The sequence below is a fragment of the Hoplias malabaricus genome, chromosome 14 (assembly GCF_029633855.1).
Source record: "Hoplias malabaricus isolate fHopMal1 chromosome 14, fHopMal1.hap1, whole genome shotgun sequence".
In the NCBI taxonomy this organism is placed as follows: domain Eukaryota; kingdom Metazoa; phylum Chordata; class Actinopteri; order Characiformes; family Erythrinidae; genus Hoplias; species Hoplias malabaricus.
The window spans coordinates 8,797,620-8,819,422 of NC_089813.1; the positions used below are offsets into that span (position 1 = coordinate 8,797,620).

General features: G+C 41.9%; 1 protein-coding gene across 3 annotated transcripts in view; it reads right to left on the reverse strand.

Moving 5' to 3' along the window:
* Nucleotides 1-21,803, reverse strand: part of sorbs3 (sorbin and SH3 domain containing 3) — a 53,308-nt gene that overhangs the window by 10,996 nt on the left and 20,509 nt on the right. For all 3 annotated transcript variants that reach the window (XM_066643801.1, XM_066643800.1, XM_066643799.1), the window contains exons 3-12: nucleotides 20,896-21,075; nucleotides 19,275-19,347; nucleotides 19,055-19,185; nucleotides 17,044-17,107; nucleotides 14,277-14,300; nucleotides 14,029-14,131; nucleotides 13,344-13,437; nucleotides 7,703-7,762; nucleotides 7,336-7,440; nucleotides 3,867-3,922 (exon numbers count right to left, since the gene is read on the reverse strand). In XM_066643801.1, the coding sequence (XP_066499898.1) occupies nucleotides 3,867-3,922; nucleotides 7,336-7,440; nucleotides 7,703-7,762; nucleotides 13,344-13,437; nucleotides 14,029-14,131; nucleotides 14,277-14,300; nucleotides 17,044-17,107; nucleotides 19,055-19,185; nucleotides 19,275-19,347; nucleotides 20,896-21,075 (890 nt within the window). The remainder of the gene's footprint in view (nucleotides 1-3,866; nucleotides 3,923-7,335; nucleotides 7,441-7,702; nucleotides 7,763-13,343; nucleotides 13,438-14,028; nucleotides 14,132-14,276; nucleotides 14,301-17,043; nucleotides 17,108-19,054; nucleotides 19,186-19,274; nucleotides 19,348-20,895; nucleotides 21,076-21,803) is intronic.

Genomic DNA, 21,803 nt, shown 5'->3' on the forward strand with positions numbered 1-21,803 from the left:
ATATGTGACCTTTATGTTGACTTTAATGTGTGTTGAGAGTTTATGGAAAGACTAGTGTGACTACTGATGTTAGTGGCTAGTCTGTTGCGAGACACACAAAATACAGTAAAAAGTGGATGCCTTCCTTCACCCAGTTTAGTCATGTAGGCCTAAACTTCCTGCTGACCCACATTCACCGACAAAAACAAAACCAGAGACCGTCAGTAGAAACCAGATGATGTCACTCACAAGACCGACAGGACACACCTCTGGTTAATGATTTGATCAGTGGACAATGGGCTTATCATTACATTATCAGTCTCGGAAAGACTTGTTATTAAACACTGTCGTCTCAGAGGGGCGTTTGTCTAATGGCAGCAAGCTGCTTATCTGAGATCTTAGTTTGCTCTTCCTCATAATGATCCAAAGACACTATTTTAAGACTTCTAAACATATTATTTCTATTTGTATTACTTCCAGAAGCACACTGGAAAATGCTCCTTTCTTCTACAGTTGCAACCCTGAGATGCATAACATGTGGAAAAAAGCTAGTCATTGCCAAAACACTAGATTCTTCTGAAATACAAGGTGTCAAAAAGGAGTTTGTTGTGGCAACAGCATCTAATACTAGCACTAGCTCCTGGGACACTGCTGTGAGGATTTGACTAGTCAAATAAGACCAAACGAACAGGTACTGGTCGCAAAACTACTCCAATTCAGCCCAAATTTATTGTGTGGAGATTCATCAACTCCAGGGAACACATTATAGCCTTTATACCTCTAGTTGGGCCAATTGCTCAAATTGTCACTCAACAAAGGCCCAAACCTCAAGATTTGTGCTTGGGCTCATAGCAGTGCTTCACACCGCTGGTTTGATTAATGCCACATTTTCAGAACATGTGTGACACGCTTCATGTTCCCGTTCATTTATTACAAACTGTTCACAGATGCAGATAAAACCGTCAAGGCCTGCCATTTGGCGATGCCTGTAATATGACACAAGCTGCTGTCCAAGAACCAGTAAAGAAGTTGCTGCTCTTCTCAGAACAACAGACTACGCTCAAACCTCGGCATCACTGAATGTGCCTGGGATTACTTGGATTGTGAGAGACGGAACAATGCAACCAACTTCTACGACTGAACTTTAGATCTGTGGGAATTAACCCCTGCACACTCATTTTGAATAACTGAACGCATGTCTTCCAAAGAGGATGGAAGCTATAATCAAGGTAGAGGGTTACACATAATTTACTTGTTTTTGTTCTTGTTTATCTGTACACAAATGTGTAATTCTGAGGTCATAGATTTCTAGCCTGTAGCTGATGTCTAGTCTGATGATGAGCAGACCAGCTCCTGAGACCATGTGTCCTCGCAGGTTTCTCTCTGAGGTTGACAGAATGTTCTAGACTGGAGGAAGCACTAAAATTCTCCACAGATTCTTCATCTCATCTGCGTTCTGCTCCACATTTCTGTGGCAGCAGCATTTATAGCGTTCTGGCACCGGAGAGAGAGTGAGGCGGTAGGGGAGTGAAGGGGGCCGAAACAGACCGGCTCGTCTTAGTAATAAACACTGAGAGAGAATCTGAAGAATGTGTCTGAGACAAGAGTGAGATATTCTACTGTTCATGTGCATATCTATGACAAGAAATGAATATATTACTATTGTACTATTTATCATTTAATAATTACATACTTCCAAAAAAGTCCTGAAATACACTGTTCAAAAGTTTGGACACCTATTTATTTCATTCTTCAACCATTTCTGTATCCTTGACATATCCTAAGGCTAATCCACGTTGAACGCATTGACCAGCAGCATATGAGTCTAAGGTCACCAAGCCCAGTGCCAGCATTCAACCATAGAGCCCCACCACCACAAGCATTGGGTTGTGGAGCAGTGAAACTACAGTGCTGTACACTCTGGTGAGCTGTAGCTAAACAGTAAATGGGGGCCTCCCTTCTACAAGCGGGTCAGACTGTCAGCTTCAAGAGGCTCCAACGTAGATAACCCTTCTCAGCTGTTTGAAAAAAGGGGCCAAACGTGAGTAGTGTACCATGAACAAGGAAGCTTTTCTCAGCTTTAGATCATGATACAGTGGTACAAAGATACTCCGTAAAGATGTTCCACACGTTAGAATCCAAAACAGACGTTCACTCGGGGGGGGGGCTTTTTTTTTACACATTGTTTCTCACTTAAAATGTATGAAGAAACTCAGCTGTAAACTCTAAATCGTAAATCTGTGAATGTAAGTAGAACTGGAGACTACATATCTAAGTGCATCTAATGAGTTAACACAGCAATAGCTCTGGGGCAGCTACACATGAGTATAATGTCACCATGCCCAATGCCAAGTGTCAGCTAGAAGGACAAAGCTGCTCAGAAATGGGCTAGAGGTGGGGCTGGATGATACGGCCAAAATTTATATCACAATACATTTCTTAATTCCAGTCGATACGATATAATTCTGATATAAATACGAACAATATAAAATCCACTGAAAACCTTCCAAGAACAAACAAGAAATGTGACATCACCATCAAACACAAACCTACTGGCCTTTGGTTAAAGTATATATTTTTAAATTCACTTTAAAATTGAGTGCATTTAACTGACAGCGGCACCCTGTAACGAATGTCAGTAAAAAATGTATTTTAAAATATTTAAAATGTGTTTTAAAAGTCATTTACTAGACTGCGAGATGTTCCAACATTTAACGTAAAGCCTTCCCAGAGGTAAAACCTATTGCTCGGAAGTTGCTCTGTAATGGCTCAGAAGACAAGAGTAATCCTTCTAAAATTCCTCAGGAGAAAAATGAGACAAGAAAGAGACATGAGACAGGAAAGAGATAAAGGAGATAGAGAGATTGTAGTTCATCCAACAAATCTGAGCACAGTTTGAGTCTTCACTGAGATCTCCACTAAAACTAAAGAGAAGACAGGTGGGATTACTGATGTCTCTATCTCAGGAGACATGTTTGAGCAACAGGAAATTTAAGCTCTTAGATTTAAGTCTCTTGTTTTTATTTTTCCATCTGATCTCGTTGTTGTCTCGGAGGAACTACTGAGACATTAAGGATAACTTCTTTCTGATTTTCCTTTCCTCTGGGATCAACACTAGAAATTGTTTGGACTCTTAAGACATACATAACGAGGGAATTTTGAAGAAATGTTACTATTTTTGTTTTATATTTTAACAAAATGTTTATTTATACAATCACTTTAGAATAATAAACAACAACGTGTTTAACACCCTGTGAAAGACGTGCTAGAAAATGATAACAAATTAATCACGCTACATAAAAAATGACAATGAGGTCAAACATGTGAGAACACGTCACTAAATGTAGACAACACACACACAAAAAAACACACATACACAGCTCAGCAGGGGTTCTGGTATGTGGGCTCCAAGCCAGCATTAGTCAGTTATTAACCAATCACAGTAGGAGAGGGAATCATGTGATAATGGTAAATATTATCTATAAAAAAAAATAGATCATTTCTGAAAATGTGCACCTTATTGTTACATAAACACAATACACACACTGAAATATCTTCAAAGCTTCTGTCATCTCCATACAAAAGTCACCCAATACCAACAGTTGGCCTGAGGGGTATAAAACCTCCAAGTATTAAGCTGCCAAGCAGTGGTACTGTGTTTTCAGAAGCGATGGAGCGAACTAGATCTAATACTTCAACATCAGGACCTCACCTCACAGACCTCACAATGCCATCAAAGCCTCACAGCAGTGTTCCTCTTCTAAAGCAGATCAAACTCCCTATGGATGCCCTTCATAGTGTAATCCATGTGCTAAACTAACCTCTGCACGTATGAGAAAGTAGATTTAAATTTTGTATCTACTCTAAACACACGCACACACACACACCTGTTGTCTGGTGTTTTCCCAGCAGTCCCAGCTCCAGAGGTGTTGCTCCTGGGGCCCTGTGAACAGAAAACCACAGAAACTGAGTCCACCTCACAAAGCTGTCCACCTCTTGTAAGCACACATGAGAAAGCAGAGGATTTGGGAACAGTGAAAAGCAAGCGGGGCGGTGGTGCTAACTCCCGCCCAAAGAGCTGCACCAGTCCCTCCTGGGTCCTACACAGCCACAGGTTCAGTCTGTTTTACAGAGCAGAGTCAATGGACCACAGCAGATTGGGCTTTGCTCAGACAGGCAGCTCAGATCTGAGTGCTGATTAAAGCATGACAGCAAAAAGCCACATGAAATTGTGATGAAACACGACTCCTGATCTCTGAATCTGATCCCTGAACATGCATCTCAGACCAATGAGGTCAGTTTTCATGCTGGGTTTTTTTTTCCCCCCCAATCATTCCTCATATTTAAAGGGGACATGTTATGAAAGCAATCACTTCTTAATCTGGAGTCCTGGATCCCTTAAAACAACCCTTAACTGTGAAAAAAGTATTACATCACTGGATCCTTATTCATGTGAGAAAGGAAAAAAAATTGCAAAAAAGACTACAAAAACAGAGCTTCTGCTCCTTGTTCCTCACTCCTGGGTTCTCGCGCTTAACTGAGCTGAGGCTCATTCTCCTTTAAAGGAACAGTAGCTGAAACTGGACGTCCTGAACAGAGCTGTTTAGGACAGGCTTTTCATTCTTCAGTCAGGTTTAATCACTGGTAACTTGCAGTGTGAACACTCTCAGTGTATTTATCAGGTTTAAGGAACAAATCCAATTGGAGTGTGAACAAAATCAACAGTCTTCTGCTTGCTAATGAAGCTAGTTGTTCCTCACACCAGAAAAGAGGAGCTACAACGAATATATTTAAAAATAAATGTCCAGGCATTGTGTTGCAAATGAAAACTGAGAGTTTCAGAAGGCGGAACATGCTAAATTATCATAAGGACCAAGTCTGTACTTGCTGCTTTAGTTAACTTCCTTTGGTCTTGACAAAGTTGTTGCATGTTAGCACTGGTTCCCTTAGCGTTCACACTGACGCAGTAGTCATAAAACCGAAAAGTGTAAACAAATGTCCTTATTAGCTTCAGGGTTATATATAAAAACAGTAGTGAAATAGAAACATTTCACAAATAATGAATTACAGTTGCTATCATGTGATCCTGACAATATGCAAATGAATCACATTTAGTTTTCAAAGTCACATGTATGGGTGTAGCATTTTGCTAAACAGGGTAGGGTAGTAGGCTCTCAACCATCAAAACTCTTTCACACTTCCACAGAAAGTTATATTACAGAATAAATGCAGACATGAATAAACATGTTGAGTAAACAGCAGCTGAGTCAGAAGTGTGTAGGAAACATGCACAGGTCGTTTCAGGTCATGTATTAATACACACCCCATTTTCAAAAAAGTTGGGATAGTATGTGAAATGCAAGGAAACACTGACATCAATGACTTGTTAATGACAGAAACACATTTGATTTAAAGGGGACAAGTTAGGGGGGAAAAAATGTGTCCTAATTTTTCCTTTGTTCAACCATTTTATTCATGTTTCTGTACTTCTTTGGTTCAACATAAACAATGTCCACCCAACTACTGACCAATCGCAGGCTACACCATAGGCTACAACGTAGGGTTCGCGTATAAATTGGGCTTTAGTCTGAAAATCTGGGATGGGTCGTGCATAGACTTTAGAGTTGTCCAGTCTCTTTGTTTGAGTCTCTCCAGCCACATCTCTGGGTTTACGTTTATGTGAGTCCGCAAAGATGAGTACTGATTAAATATGGAGAAAACAAGAATCGCTCCTCACTCCTGGACTCTCGCGCTTAACTGATCTGCAGCTCATTATCATTTAAAGGAACAGGCGCTGAAACCCATCATTTTGAACAGAGCTGTTTAGACAGGGGAATAATACTGCTGTGGTGTTTGTTCTTTGTGGTATTTTGAACCAAACTGTCACAGACATTTCATTAAGACTCATTAAGAACTGTGTTCACTTGTGGAAAATAAGTCCACTTTATTGTAACTGTGAATTTATTCTAAATACAATGCCTAGAACACTTTCCCAAAAAAATCTGGGATCCGAACTTGTCCGTGTTTACGGTGATTTCCTCTGATTCCCTGAATCTTCGGAGGATATTATGTGCTGTAGAGTGTCAAATGCATCAAATCCCCATAACCACTTCTTGCACTTAAACTGCTGGATTATTCACTCATGCATTCTTTATGGCCTCGACCAGTCCTCGCTCTGTAAGGGTTGGCTTTTCCTGCGGGCTGCTCCTTACCCAAGCATGTTGTACAATGTTTATGGAGCTTTTCTCAACATTTCTAGTGCAAAACTGTCTCACTTTTTTTTTTTTTGGAATGTGTTGCAGGCGTCAAATTCAGAACGAAAGTTGAAAAGTCTAAATAATAGCTTTTCTTTGTGCTGTTTCCATTTAAATACAATTCAGGTTTGATTACAAAATCACTGCTTTCTGGTTTTATTTGGATATCTCCATCTCAAATGTGTGGATTGCATGTGAAAGGGTGCTTTATGGAAAGGGACACCAAAGGGTCAACATGCACAGCTGCCTGTCATCAGGAAAACGTCCAGTGAGTTTAGATGCTGACGAAGCAGGAAGTCAGTATCCCCGGCCAAAACGAGACACTTTTGGAGCCTCCTGATGAACTGCGCAGTGCAGGAGGAGACCTTTACAGTCTAGACTCGCTGGGATTTTGAACTGGAATAAATCAGAGTTTCCAAGAGCTGAATTAAAGACTATCCTTTCTGTCCAAATATAGATGCGCAACAGGACATTAGTTACAGTTGAGAATAAATGACCTCTTGTCTAATGCAATTCCGTCATCTCTCTTTCAGGTCAACTTTCAACAGAAGCCTTCTTCTCTCTCTCTTCCTTTTATTCTCGTATTCTCTACCTCTCCCTCTACACCTCCCTATCCCTCCCTCTCTGCTCTTTTCTTCAGCTGAACCCCTCTCTGTCACTGGACTGTCTTTTTAAGAAGCTGTAACTGAGTTCACAGTAATTTTGCAGGATGTTCAAGAAAAGGTATAAACCCATCTGCATTTTGGCCTCCCATCCACATGAAATATATTATAAAAATAATGGGATATTTTCAAACAAAGAGACAGTTTTTAAAAATTACTAAAGCTGTACCAAGCCCAAATGGCACCGTTAATGCGGTGCTTAAATTAGATCTAAAACAAGATATATAAGAAGAAATAATATATTTTGATAAACATTTTGACCATACTGGCCTGCCCTAATAAAACTAATATGCAGAACTGAAACTTGGACCCATATATGGCCCCTTAAAGGGGGCAAAAGTGTGCAGCAGGGAAATGCTTGAAAAAAAGCAGAACAAAGCATTCTGGTCAGTGAGAGTGCTGGATAGTGTTGGAGTGTGTTTGTAAAGAGGGGTCAGTACCTCACCCCTGCCTTGCCGCTGCTTCAGGGAAATCTTCCTTTCAATGCCTCGGATGTCTGATTCCAGCTCTGCCTCGAAACGGTTCAGCTCAGACTCCAGTGCAGCCTGGATAGCCATGAGGGTGGTCAACATGAGTGGGCAAACATGGAGATAAATGGAAATGGACCATGAGACAGGTGAAACAGCAAAGACTGAGCATGCTAATACAGATTTTGCTGTTAAAACACCAGCTAACACACACACATACACTCTGTCAGTGCAGTTAGACAGTTTAACAGCTACATTTGACTAGCTCCTAGAGAAGTTAATCTTGGACTGCCTGTGGGAATAAATACTCATGTCCAGTTCACTGTGGGAGGACACTCACTTCTATGGAGGGGGAGCGCGGTTTCTCTGCAAGACAGTGCACAACCGGTCGCTGTGGAGACTGAAAACAAAAATAAAAGCTGTGTGTTAGGCTGCAAAATATCACATATCAGTGTCACTAAGAAGATTGCGGTCCTTCAGAATTAAAAGAATGACACAAATATTTAATTCAGACCACTGAACTGTGATAATGAGAAAAGGTACAAATGCAAATAAAAACGCATACTTGATCTAAACGGACACACTAACAAAAGCTAAACAAACGACAAATGGCTTCCCTAACTTAATCTCGACCAAACTTGGGTTCAAGTCCCAGCACAGGCGACCAAACCGCAGTAGAGTCGAGTCCTTGGGCAAGACGCCTAACGCTACAATAGTTCAAATCGTAAATCACTCAGAATAAGACACTGTCAAATAAATGTAAAGTGATACAAGTCAAACATAAGTCATATTTCATGAACCCATTTCTAACTGTCAAGCTATTTTCCAGTGATCTCACTTGCAGTGCAAAGAGATGAGATCAGAAGAGTCTCCTGGCTTTGTTTCCTCCACCACTCACAGTAAACCTCTAAGAACAGTCCTTAATCAGACTTTAAAAGGTAACATCTTTACACTCACACCAGCCACAGACTGATAGGATCATGTAACACACCTCCTTTCTTAAAGTCCTAAAAAGACAGCGATCAGACTTCATTTTCCCTTCTCCTGGCTGACTTACCTTGGCAAGACGAGAGCCGGTCAGTGCCAGGGCAGTCGCTTTGCACTTATCCTGGCAGTCCAATCATCTCAAACAGATGATTTCATCTTTAAAAGTCATCTCAACTTTAGTCCAAGGCACAGGGAGGAAGATTCCAGGCTGGTGTCTAACGGCTGGGCTGTGAAAATGTGGGGAGCTTTTGGATCAGACAGGCGGATAACTCGGATAACGGCCTAATCGCTGTCACAAGACTGCTCAGCCTGACGCAGAGGGAGGGAAAGAACAATGAATCTGTTTCTTCCTTCTCCTGGAACCTGTACTGGCTCAGATAAACTCGCAAACTGTGACAAGAGCTGCTCACAAAGCAACAAGATCCTGACAAATAAATACACTTAGCCACTTTTCTCTGATATGCTTCAGAAAAAAGGGGAATACACAAGTTGCACTTTGTCAAAAACAATAGGCAAATTGTGTCTAGAACTTGAGCTACGTAGCTAAAAATCAACAGAAGCTAATGCTGCACCAATTAGCATTGTGTTAGTTGTTAGCTACTTTAACACAATTTGTTCTTAAACCAAATTCAATCAGCTAAGACATGTTTAGTACATGTTGTGAAAAGTCTTTCTAGAGAAATAATTCAGATTCAGAACTTACTTCATTACCTTTGATTTTCAGAAGAAGAAATTTCGGAAGGGAATTTGTCCAGAACTTAGCGGCTATATTCGCTTGTTTAGTGTGACGTCACATAAGACACTTTGCACTGTTTCTGGGTCCAATTACACCTAAGGTCCCTTCTCATACATTCATAAGACATGCGTTTACTGTTTGAATAAACCTGAATGTATCAATGAATCTCGGTTCGGGACTTCGGAATAAGGCGTAAATTAAAGGTAAACAGAAGCAAACGTGTGTCGTTAGCCGCACAATTTGTACATTCACAGCTCATTCTGATGAGTGTGAGCTGCCGTGTGGACTGATTGGGCCGCTCTGTCTTTGCTCATAGTCAGAACAAGTGTTTTGTAACGAGTTTTGTTGCCGGCAAAAATCTACTATTAGAATTAGCTAAGACTTGTACAGAAAGTCAATAAATTTGGTGCTAGTCTGTTTTTCGCTAAATCTAGTTTAGCAGAACCACTAAGTTGGCGTATGTGACATTTCACAAGGTCAAAACGTCACAACTTAACAAGCTAGCTAGTCATCTGCAGTTTGTAGCATGTTAATCCTAGACTGTTCATCAGCAGCATGCCAAAGCCAGTATACGTTGTGTTTTGAATTCTGGTCCAGTGGTCAACTGGCATGACCATGCCGGGCAACAAACTAAATCAACAGCAGACCAGCATAAACCAGCTTAAACCAGCATGGGATTTCAATAGATTTGTCCCAAAGCAGGCTGCTAGGCCTCACAATCCATTACACAACTACTTCCGAAAACCCTTGAGCTTTCCAAACACTACCCAAACCAAAAAAAAAAAAAAAAAAAAAAAAAAAAAAATGGAAGAAGTCTGACGGCTTTGATCTGAATGAAAAGGGAAAACTGCCAAGTCCTTAAACTGGAAACAATTCAGTCACATTAACAAACCAGCAGGACACTCGCAGGACATGAAGTGGCAAGGACAGTTTACAGGACACTTACATTCCTGACCACATGCCAGCTTTCAGAGCTGAAAAATACTGGGAATAATGTGAAGAGAATTCATGCGAAGAGCAGGGATAATAAATAAAAAAAATAAATAAATAAAATAAAATCTAAAACGTGTGGAACAGGACCGGATTCCGTCAGTCAGCAGAACACAAGTGGCCACACACTGATACCATATTTCCTTGATAAACTGACCAATAGAATTGGTCCCTGGAACTGGAATCTTTGGAGGTGAATCTTAGGAATTAGTGGAAGTGATCCGTCAGTCATTCAAATTCACTACCTGAGCTCCTTAATATCGGCTGAAAATGATCAAGTCTTCAAAGCAAGGCCTTATGTAAAGTCTTCCCAGAAGAGAAGAATGTCTTACTACCGCAACTAACGACCAACGCTGTGCCTAAAATGGCTCCCTATTCACTATTCCCTAAATTCCTCAATATGTAGTGCACTACTATAGGCAACTGAATTCAGGAGGGTCGTGAACAATTTCGGACATTCCCTCACAGAGTTTTTACCAAACAGCACAGTGGATTTTCGGTATCAGGGACCTGGAGGTTGTGGGTTTGAGTCCTGCTCCGGGTGACTGTCTGTGAGGAGTGTGGTGTGTTCTCCCTGTGTCTGTGTGGCTTTCCTCCATGTGACTGTCTGTGAGGAGTGTGGTGTGTTCTCCCTGTGTCTGCGTGGGTTTCCTCCGGGTGACTGTCTGTGAGGAGTGTGGTGTGTTCTCCCTGTGTCTGTGTGGCTTTCCTCCATGTGACTGTCTGTGAGGAGTGTGGTGTGTTCTCCCTGTGTCTGTGTGGCTTTCCTCCATGTGACTGTCTGTGAGGAGTGTGGTGTGTTCTCCCTGTGTCTGTGTGGCTTTCCTCCATGTGACTGTCTGAGAGGATTGTGGTGTGTTCTCCCTGTGTCTGCGTGGGTTTCCTCCGGGTGACTGTCTGTGAGGAGTGTGGTGTTTTCTCCCTGTGTCCGCGTGGGTTTCCTCCGGGTGCTCTGGTTTCCTCCCACGGTCCAAAAACACATGTTGGTACATGGATTGGCTACTTTAAAGTGTCCGTAGATGTGAGTGAGAGTGTGTCGCCCTGTGAAGGACTACCGCCACCTCAAGGGTGTGTTTCTGCCCGGTAGGCTCCAGACCCACAGTGACCCTGAGCCGGACAAGTGGTTACAGACAATGAATGAATGTATGTATAGAGCCTTTCTCACATTCAAGGTCACTTTAGGTCAATACAGGGGAAGGAAAGTGCTTTACACTACCTTTTGTGGTGCACTGTAGAATTATTTAAGTGCGCTGAAAATTGTCCACTATATTTTCGGACATACCAATACAAAATGACAGAACCCCAAAGTAGTGCACTATATAGTGAACAGGGCCCAGTTCGGATACATCGCTGGTTATACCCTACATTTCAGAAGAACCTTTGGGTAATCAAAACTGATTGACCACATAGTGCATATCAAAAAAATTGAGAGACCACATTGTGTTCTGACTCTACTTTTGGTGTGATCTCCCAGTTACTGATTGTGCAACTGTTACATTACAAAAGATTCATGACATCATGTCGGCTAAGAGCAGTCTACACATGTCTGAAACCCAGCATAGCCCCAGTGATCTTAAAGTGAAGACCACAACAGCTTGTATTGTTTTCACACGTGCGGTGAGGAAATCTTTGGGAAAGCACCTGCAAAGGCAAAAGTGTGTCTCAAGACAAATGACCCCATTTACAAACCCCTGCTAATAAAGTGTGGGCAGGTAGCGTGGCCTCAGCTCTCAGGCATTTACAGAGCAACCCAGAAATGATTCCTCCCTCTCTATCTGTCTGTCTGTTTCTCTCTTCCACCCACTCAAATGCCAAAGGCAGTAACAGAGTAAAGCCTTCAGCAAACTGGCCTGCGTATTAAAGGACAATGAATCCCACTGTTAAAATAACGACATCAAGGACCCATCTTCTTGAAGCTCTTAAAGACCACTTACAATGTCTATGAGACAAACAAACTTATGTCATTACAGATATATAGGCCAAAGTGTTCCTGTGCCTCATGTATATGGAAATGAAACCTGTCCTGATTGGCTGTCCTGTATTGTCTGGAACAATATTTGAAAAGCCCTGAATCCTTCAAAACTCTGCAGTGACTGAGTTGTTCCCTCGCACTCAAGAACATCCCAATTTCCTCCACATCTCCATCCATAACTCTAGCTACAGACTGTGTGCAGAAACAACACTCTGTACAACTTCAGCGTGAAAAGATCTGATCTGCACCTAAATCCTTGATCACATTTTTAATGATATAAACCCAGCAGGTGATGTTTGCCACTTACATAAACTTGTGGGCTGATGCAATCTACTGAATATAGCACAATGTTTCGGTAAGCATGTGTGAGCACTATGATTAATGACCCAGGATGACATCTCTCAACACGGTGCTAGTGGGCCCAGGAGATATCTCAGAGCAGATTCACATGACTGTTTTATACAAGCATGCAGTGCACATCAATCATTTACAGAAGCCATCTACAAGTACACTACCATATCCTTGCTCAGGATGCAGTCTATGATCACCATGCCCAGTGCCAAATGTTGGCATGAGGTACTAGAAAAGCCCTACAACACTGAGTTGCGGAGCAGTGGAACTGTAATCTGTGTAATCTCCATCTCATAGCTTTGGGATGAGTTGGAGTGGCATTCGTGATCTAGCTGTGATCATCCACTCGAGGCGCTATCAAATCCAGTGATATTTCAACATCTATTGTGCGGAGAAATGTATGTGGAGGGGGAGGGAGTCATGGTGGTTTCCTACCATCCTCCGAAAGTTACATAGTGCGGTTTCTGCAGGGCTGAACCCAGAGCAGCAAAGACAAAGGCTCTTTTCTACTCTTTTCTCTTTTCTAGTAGTAGACCACTACTACAGGTCACTGAAGCATTGAAGCAGATTTTTAAGCTGCAATTTTATAGTAAAAATACTGCCTAATGTTTCTTTAATTGACAGTAGCAACGACAGGAGCCCAGTGTCACAGACTTACCCGACTCCACACACCTTCTCATACACAGCTGCTACTATCAAAGAAATGTTCATTAAATGTAGCATATAATGGATGCATTTAATGATGTGACATTGGTAGCGTAGATTATAAAATGCTATTTTGATTTTCGAGGTTTGGACCTTTGCTGGTAGGGCATTTTAGCAACTGCACCTTGAATAATCATGGTGGAATACCACTATTATATATGTATCTTAAATAAAATTGGTTTTACATCATGATAAACAGGAGGTCCAGGCTTTGAAAGGGATTGTGTGGACTGCAAGTACCTGTCTGTGATCCTCTGCTGTCCTGTCCTGTCCAGGCTCAAAATCAAATATGCTCTTCGGCTCTGGAATCTTCACTACATCTCCCAAATCAGCCCTGAAACACCACACACACACACAGAGATACTTTATCACACTCCTATAGCAAGTGCCTGCAGCAACAGATCCCAACCTGCCTGCTGTTGCCTCTTTGTCTCACTTTTTTTTCCCCTTCCCTTTTTTTTCTCCCTTCTTCCAGCCCATGCTATGTTCCCAAGGCCATGGCTGACAGCAATGTTGCTACAGTTGCTGTTAAGGAGTGTTTCACAACCCTTTACCTCATCAGGAGGCTGAAGAGACTGTGTTTACGCTTCTGTTTGTGTGTCATTTCTCCATAAAGAGACGATTACATACAACACAACAGCACGCAGGTTCAAACAGGGACCTTACATATGGATGTCCTATATGTTTACGCCCAGGGTGTCATTTTGTGGGGCGATGCCCAGCTAAACCCACAGCAGACATTGAAAAACATTTGTCCACACTGCCTCTATAGGCTACATCCAGAGGATGACAGTTAGTATTCTCCTCCAAGCGTGTTGAGCTACACATGGGCGGTATACTCTCTTCTGATGAGACGCCTTGGAGGTCGAGTTGCAAACAGCTGCACAGTTAATTCATTATTTTAATCTTAGTTTCTCTCTCTCACCAGTCAGGTAGAGCTCCGTGCTGGGTGAGGGTGAAGGGATCTTTTCCTGGTCCGTGTCCCTGCCCCTCATTGGACTCTAAAGGAGGACTGGGGGACTGTCTCTCTGCACAGACATAAACATATTAAACATTACATACACAGCTTTACAACATCACATATGTACAATGTGTATAACCTCTTCTATGAAGGCTTAATCCTCATGTAGATTTAAATATTCCAAAATACATTTTACAAAACGATCTACTCACTTTCCCTCCAGTCAATTTCAAGCTCTGGAAGAGAGAAGAGAAAAACAAGAGGGAATGAGACAAACACCACTGCAGCTCACGGCCAACGTACTGAATGGAGATGTAGCACCTCAGAGAACTCAGTTCCACAGCCCAACGCTGGTGCGTTTTATGATTTTCTAGAGGTTCTACAAACTATACATGCACGTTTATCCTGACATATTGGAACACATCCTTTAAAAAGAACATATTATACCACAACATTGCAGCGTGTTTCTTCTGATTAAACAGTTCAGAATGGCCGGCTTCAGCTCCTGTTCCTTTAAACGAGAATGAGCCACTGTTTACTCAAAAAGTGAGCTAAGGGTAGAGCAGAAAGGCTGGTTCTTGGTCATTTTCGCTTTCTCTTACTTCTCCATACACATTTCTGCCATATTTATTCAGTAGTCATTTTTCTCCATTCTCACTGCGTTTGTTTTGTTCAGTTTCACCTCATCTTTCGATTTTAAAAAGTGTCTCAATCTGAACAAGGGTTTGATAAACAAGTGATTTTATTAATTATAATTTTATAGAGATATAATATTATTTATATATAATCTGTCCCCATTAAGGGTTCCCTTAAAAGTTTGTTTTGATAAAATAAAATTTTCTCTTCAACTCAGGTGTCAGAAGAAAGTTTCTACAGCTTGCTGATGGAACTAGTTTCAGTTACACCTCCAGAAATGTTACTACAATGTTACCTGGCACCACAGAGCCAATGGGGAAAGCTAAACAGGAGCAACAGTGCTGTGTCTGAACTAGAATTCAGCTCGATGTCAGTAAAAGCCTCTCAGGTTACATTTTCTATGGACGAATAAACACCCATTCACTTCCATTCAGAGCTAGAGAAGCGTGCGGGATGTGGCTTCTCAGGTTGAAAGCCTTGAGGTTTAACCCCTTAGACGTCCCAATTCTGAGGAATGGAATATATTGGGGGAAATATGGGAGTTAAATGAAATGATGGCACACTGACCCTTTTCTGGGGATTTTCCAACAGGCAAACACCCAGTAAACAATTAGCCGTTGATTCAACGTTGAAATAACGCAATGACTGCCGTCTAATCAACGTTCTCTTAAGGTTGAAAATGAAAGTTGAAAAGACGTCCAAACACAGACACTGAAAAGACGACCATTAGACGTATTTTGGACGTCCATTGACGTTATTAACTGGTCCCGAAATAAATTACTTGTATAAAACGCGTTTTGGACGTCCACTGACGTTATCGATTGGTCACCACTTAACTAACTCATTAAGATGGATTTTGGACGTCCATTGACGTTTAAAATATGTCACTGACGGACAGACTACTTTTAGACCTATTTTGAACGTCCAGGGACGTTCCTTGTTTACTTAATGGGCAAAAGCAAACGGCAGTAGATTTGTAGAAACTTTATTGTATTTTAGATGTTTTACCAAACCACAAACCGAGGAATAAGACCACGCAGTGTTTTTATAACGGATTCGGATACGTATGAAGCGTTCTGTCCGCATTCCACATTCGTTTTGTCTGTATCTGTGCACATTTTCGGAAACCTAACCGATACAGGAAAACGGAGCATTACCTCTGGAAACCGCGAGGGCAGTGTAGCCGTTAGCCAAACCGGTGTTCTGACGAGTGGTGCCTTGTCGAAATGTGCGGCCATGGTGTACTTTTATAGAAAATGCTGCCTACGAAAAAAATTATATAAGCAGGAGATATGTACAGCCCAAACCCCCTTATTAAATAAATAATATTATTACGGTGAAAATAAATAATTATATATATATCTATTATTTATTTATATATATATTTTACATTATTTTATTTTATTTTATTTCGTGGTGTACAGTACACTAACAAATTATAAAATTAAATTAAGATTAATGCACCGGAGAAAAACTAATTTAACACGATAAGCAAATATAACCGTTAAAATGTTGGGTCTGAGCATGCGCAGAGCTGCAAAGCGGCCCATTTTGACAAGGTAGCACAACTCGGCAGAACACCTGACCACTGGTAAAATAAGTGAAAAGAATTCTCCATCCACATGTTAAGTGTTTATCATCCTCTCAGACCACCAGTTTACACATTTTTCGCCCTTTTTGTATTAAGTAGCGTTAAATTAACAGCTCCTCATTGACCGTTACACTTTAGAAACCTTTGACTCTGAAATGCCCTCTAGTGGGTGTATTGCTTAGCAATCACATGAAGGCAGTGATGTTTACAACGTTTGAATGGGACGTATACAGTTATGTACATAAAGAGATTATAAAAAAGCGTTAAGCCAAAAAAAATATGGCATTTAAATGAGCCATTCTGATTTTGTGTAGTCTCCAATGGGCGACAAGCATCCAGACTTTTCTCTGTCCTGGCTCTCAGATGGTGGAACGATGTGTGATGTGCAAACAGCCTGCACTCAATATATGTCTTCAACAACATTACTGTCTTTCCCTTCCCCAGGTATCTGCACTACTACTGTGCTTATGATATGCTGATTTTGTATTTCCCCATTTCTGGGTATCCCTACTGACTTCTGTGGTGTTTAGATTTGCACCAATTTACAGGTGAGGATGTATTCTCTGAGATGAGAAAACACTTTTGCAAGTCACTCTGGAGAACAGTGTCTGCTAAATGTTGAAAATATAAATAAATGCATTGTAAAATGACATTACACTTCTAAAGAAGTTGTCTTATCGATCTCAGAGAAAACACATGAAAACTGACATCAGGCTTTGTGTGTGTGTTTGTGCATGTGTGCATACACATACCCTCTGGTTTCTTGTGGATTTGTCTAAACATGCTTCTGTACCAGTCCTTGGGTTTGTTCACACTCTGAAACACAGATAGAAAACAAACTGCACTTCAGCAGCTGCAGCTGGAATAGTTGAGGACAGAAGTTGGTGGACCCCTGCTTGCCCCTTCACCCCAGAGACCCAGTTGAAGTCTGCCTTAATACTCTTCTAAACAACTCTTTACACTGAGCATGTGCAGCTGCCCATTAAATGGTTATTTCATTTCATTCTGTGAGAGTAACCGAACAATGCATGCACCTTAAAGTCTACCATTTTTTGGACGTGTAAAGTCTCCAGGAGGGCTCTAGAACCCTCTGCTATAGTGTTTATGACTCTGAAATGGGCCTATAAACCAGAGAGAGTGCCTTTATTGTAAGGTATGCGGCTTAGGTCTAGGGCAATAAAAGCTTTACACTAGTACTGAATCAAGGCAGCTACATAATCACCTCATTAGTTTACTGCTACATCTGCTGCACAAATTTACCTGGGAGTTATTCAGCAGCAGACTGTGGTTTTGATTTATGAGTACATAATAAATAAACATGTTCTACAGGGAAACACCGCACTGAACAAGCTCCTTCAGTTAATTATATTACAAACATGTGATGTGGCGCAGCAGATAGTGTCGCAGTCACACGGCTCCAGGGACCTGGAGGTTGTGGGTTCGATTCCCGCTCCGGGTGACTGTCTGTGAGGAGTGTGGTGTGTTCTCCCTGTGTCTGCGTGGGTTTCCTCCGGGTGACTTTCTGTGAGGAGTGTGGTGTGTTCTCCCTGTGTCTGCGTGGGTTTCCTCCGGGTGACTGTCTGTGAGGAGTGTGGTGTGTTCTCCCTGTGTCTGCGTGGGTTTCCTCCGGGTGACTGTCTGTGAGGAGTTGGCGTGTTCCTCCTGTGTCTGCGTGGGTTTCCTCCGGGTGACTGTCTGTGAGGAGTGTGGTGTGTTCTCCCTGTGTCTGCATGGGTTTCCTCCGGGTGACTGTCTGTGAGGAGTTGGCGTGTTCCTCCTGTGTCTGCGTGGGTTTCCTCCAGATGACTCTCTGTGAGGAGTGTGGTGTGTTCTCCCTGTGTCTGTGTGGGTTTCCTCCGGGTGACTGTCTGTGAGGAGTGTGGTGTGTTCTCCCTGTGTCTGCGTGGGTTTCCTCCAGATGACTCTCTGTGAGGAGTGTGGTGTGTTCTCCCTGTGTCTGCATGGGTTTCCTCCGGGTGACTGTCTGTGAGGAGTGTGGTGTGTTCTCCCTGTGTCTGCATGGGTTTCCTCCGGGTGACTGTCTGTGAGGAGTGTGGTGTGTTCTCCCTGTGTCTGCATGGGTTTCCTCCGGGTGCTCCGGACTGAAAACCCCAGCACAGCACCACATCTCGTTACACACCAAGCCCAAGCCCAAACAACTCATACAATACACAGACCCAACATACTCCTTAAATAACTAACCAAAAGGTGGCCACTGAGCATGCTGGGAGTTCCCCTGTGAGCTCCGCAGCCCCTCCCATATTTAGTGGCGCCAGAGTATGATGCACAACTATGGAATTATGGGACATATATATGTCACATTAAGCGTTTTCTCTGAAATTTCATATGACTGGGGTACCCAAACTTTTGCACACAACTGTGTCCTACTAGAGACTTTATAAAGGAGGAGGAGATGGGTAACTAGTCGAAAAATGAAGGGGAATACTCTTAACATTTGTTAAGACAAAATGGCGCCTCTTTGCAAGGAAAGTAACACCCTTCAGTAAATACAGCCAATCAGCAACAAGCAGGAAAAGCCCTATGTTGTCATGGAGATCTGTGGGCGCTGTGAAACAAAAACAAGCTAAAAGTCCTGTGTTTTCTTTACATTATTTGAGCCAAACTCTCCCCATTCAAAGAGACTAGTCTTGTATGATTGAAATCACTGGCCAGGGTCATTAGAGTCATGGCCGCCTAGTGGACTAATTTTCATATAAGTGCTTTAATGCTACACAGGGTACTCTTTGTGGTGCGGGTACTCACAGATCGGGAAGCGATGGGCATGCCTGTCTCGTCCACAGGGCCAATCCCAGAGTATTTAATAAGCCTCTCCTCTCTGGTGGCAGAGGTGCGAGGCAGAGTGGCAGAACGTGGCGCTCCATTAGACAGCCCATCTGTGAAACACGGGGGTTGATGACTACATTTAACAACTGAATGAATGTTTAATATGAAACAGTCATTATACTCGTTGACATTGACGAACCGTGTGATTGGCTGGGGCCATAGTAGGATCCAAAACTGGGAGCAGAGTCTCCTCCTCCATTCACCTCTGCCACCTGAGAGATATACAGCCCAGTTAAAACCAATACCGCCACTCCATGAGAACACATTGGGACAAGAGTGAAAGAATAATTTAAAAAATGATAATTAATAAATAGCTGTGCATTAAAGGGGACAAATTCTGTTGTCTTAAAATGTCTGGTTGACATGCTCTGATTAAAATAACAAAAGGACCAAACACCACAGCAGCTGTTCAGAACCGCCGGTTTCAGCGCCTGTTCCTTTAAATGAGAATGAACCACAGCTCGGTTCAGCACAAGAGCCCAGGAGTTAGGAGCAGAAGCTCTGGATTTTAGTCGTTTTCACTCAGTTGTTTCTCTTTGTTCTTTATACTTTTTTTTACATATTTAATCAGTACATCTATCTCTTGCTGATCATTGTGTTTGTTTTGCTCTGTTTTTTTTTTTTTTTTACCACATTTCTGTGCTCTCAAATTAACATGGGGTCAGTGCTGTGATTGCACTTAGAAAAATAGGCAGGACATTTCCAAAGTGTCAACACAAAATCAAAGTAGTTTGTATTATCCCATAATGTCTGAACTGGGAGGTCTTGTTTCACAGTGTGTGTGTTGGTAGGCTCCAGATCCCCAAATTAATGTGCTCTCCTCTCCAGCTGTTAGAGCCTGGGGTAAGCACTGTGTTTTCAATATAACCACAAGAGGGCAGCACAGCACAGATTATGGTTGTACACACATTCTCTATGTTGTGAAAGTGATAGTATCTTGTAATGGGCCTTGGAAAAGAGAAACATTCACTCAGTCATGTTGGTTAAAGCGATTCCTGTACGAGTGTGTGACCAAAAGTTCCCAGGCAATGTTTCTCGAAATCAGGGGTTTTATTAGATAATTTAGCCCCGCATGTTTTCCACAGTAACCACTCTCAGTTTTCCGGAAAGCCTTTGCATTAATGTTGGAGAGCATTAGTGAGGTCAGGTACTGGTCCTGGAACATAAACAACCACTCCATCTCATCATATAAACATGGAACGTATCTCCTTTCCAGCCAACACCTGACAGTGAGTGTGGTGGCCTCAGGCTTGTGTACGGAGGGTCCCATCCCAATTCATGCTTTTCTATGGAGATTATTCACTTTCTGAGGGGTCTTTATATACTGAGTCTGTTTACAAACAGCTTTCAGTGCCTACTTTTTAATATTTAAAGCAACAGTAGGTAGGAATTTAACTTTAAAATTCCAGCTTCAAAATCATGGGGATGCTTCACTGACCTGTAATTGGGAGAATAGCGCTTCTATCGTTGCTACTCTGGGCTCAGCACTACAGAAACAGCACTATGTAACTTTTGGGTGAGGGTAGGAAACCAACCCCTTCTCCATCCCCCTTGATTTTAGAACAGGTATGTAAAAGTGAATCACACCCTGTACCTGTAAGGGGAGCCCAGGAGTGAAAAGGCCAAATCCTACCTAATGTTGCTTTAAACACACAATCAGTTACAAAATTTATAAATATTTTCCCCCACCTTGTTACCAGTCAGCAGTGTGTGTGTGTCATGTTTAGTGTGTGTATGTATACTTGTTGGGGGGGTCTTACCTTGTGTTGATAAAGTTTAGAAGCTCCAGTTTTGTAGTAGGGGCTGAGGGGAGGTGTGGGGAGTCCTGAGGAGATCACCACTACCTCCTGGGTCATGTCTGGAGAGAGAGCATTCCCTGGTCGACTTTCATCTGAGAAAACGATTCGTGAGCCGTTCAGATGGTCACACACCACCGTCCTCTGTAGGAAAGAGAATTTGTCACACACCTCTAATGAATCCTGTATTCATAATGCTTCATAAAAGTACACAAGTCTATCATTGAGGTTATACAGCATACAAAGATAGGACCTTAAAAACGTACGTAGTATTTGTATGTAATTTGTGTCCATAAGGTTACTGTAGTCCCATTCCTTGTAATAATGCAATATGGTCTAACCTGGTATTACTAAGTTACACTCTTGTTTTAAAGGAACACTAGTTAAGATTTGGTGATTTTGCTCCTGGGCTCCCCCTACAGTTGCAAAGTGAAATTCATTTTCACCGCATTGTTCTGAAATCAAGGGGGATGGTCAGAGAGGGTGTTTTTCCAACTGAGGTTACATAGTGCTGTTTCTGAAGTGCTGAGACAAGAGTAGTAACAACAGAGGCCCTATTCACCCCATTACAGATCAGTAAAGCATTACAATGATTCTGAAGCTGTAAATTTAAATTAAAAATACTACACACTGTTCCTTTAATTAATGACTTTAGTTATGTATTTATTCTTTTATTGTTTTCGTCATGTAGCTACACTTACATGCAAGTGTACAGGCTTGTGGCAGGCTTTAAAATGCCTCATATATCAACTTATAAATGCATATTATAATTTGTATTACAAACAACAAAGTTCAGTAATGCTTGACCAGAAGGTTTCAATCCTATTCCCCCACAGATTTGGTTTGGCACTGCTTTAACCAGAACAATCAGT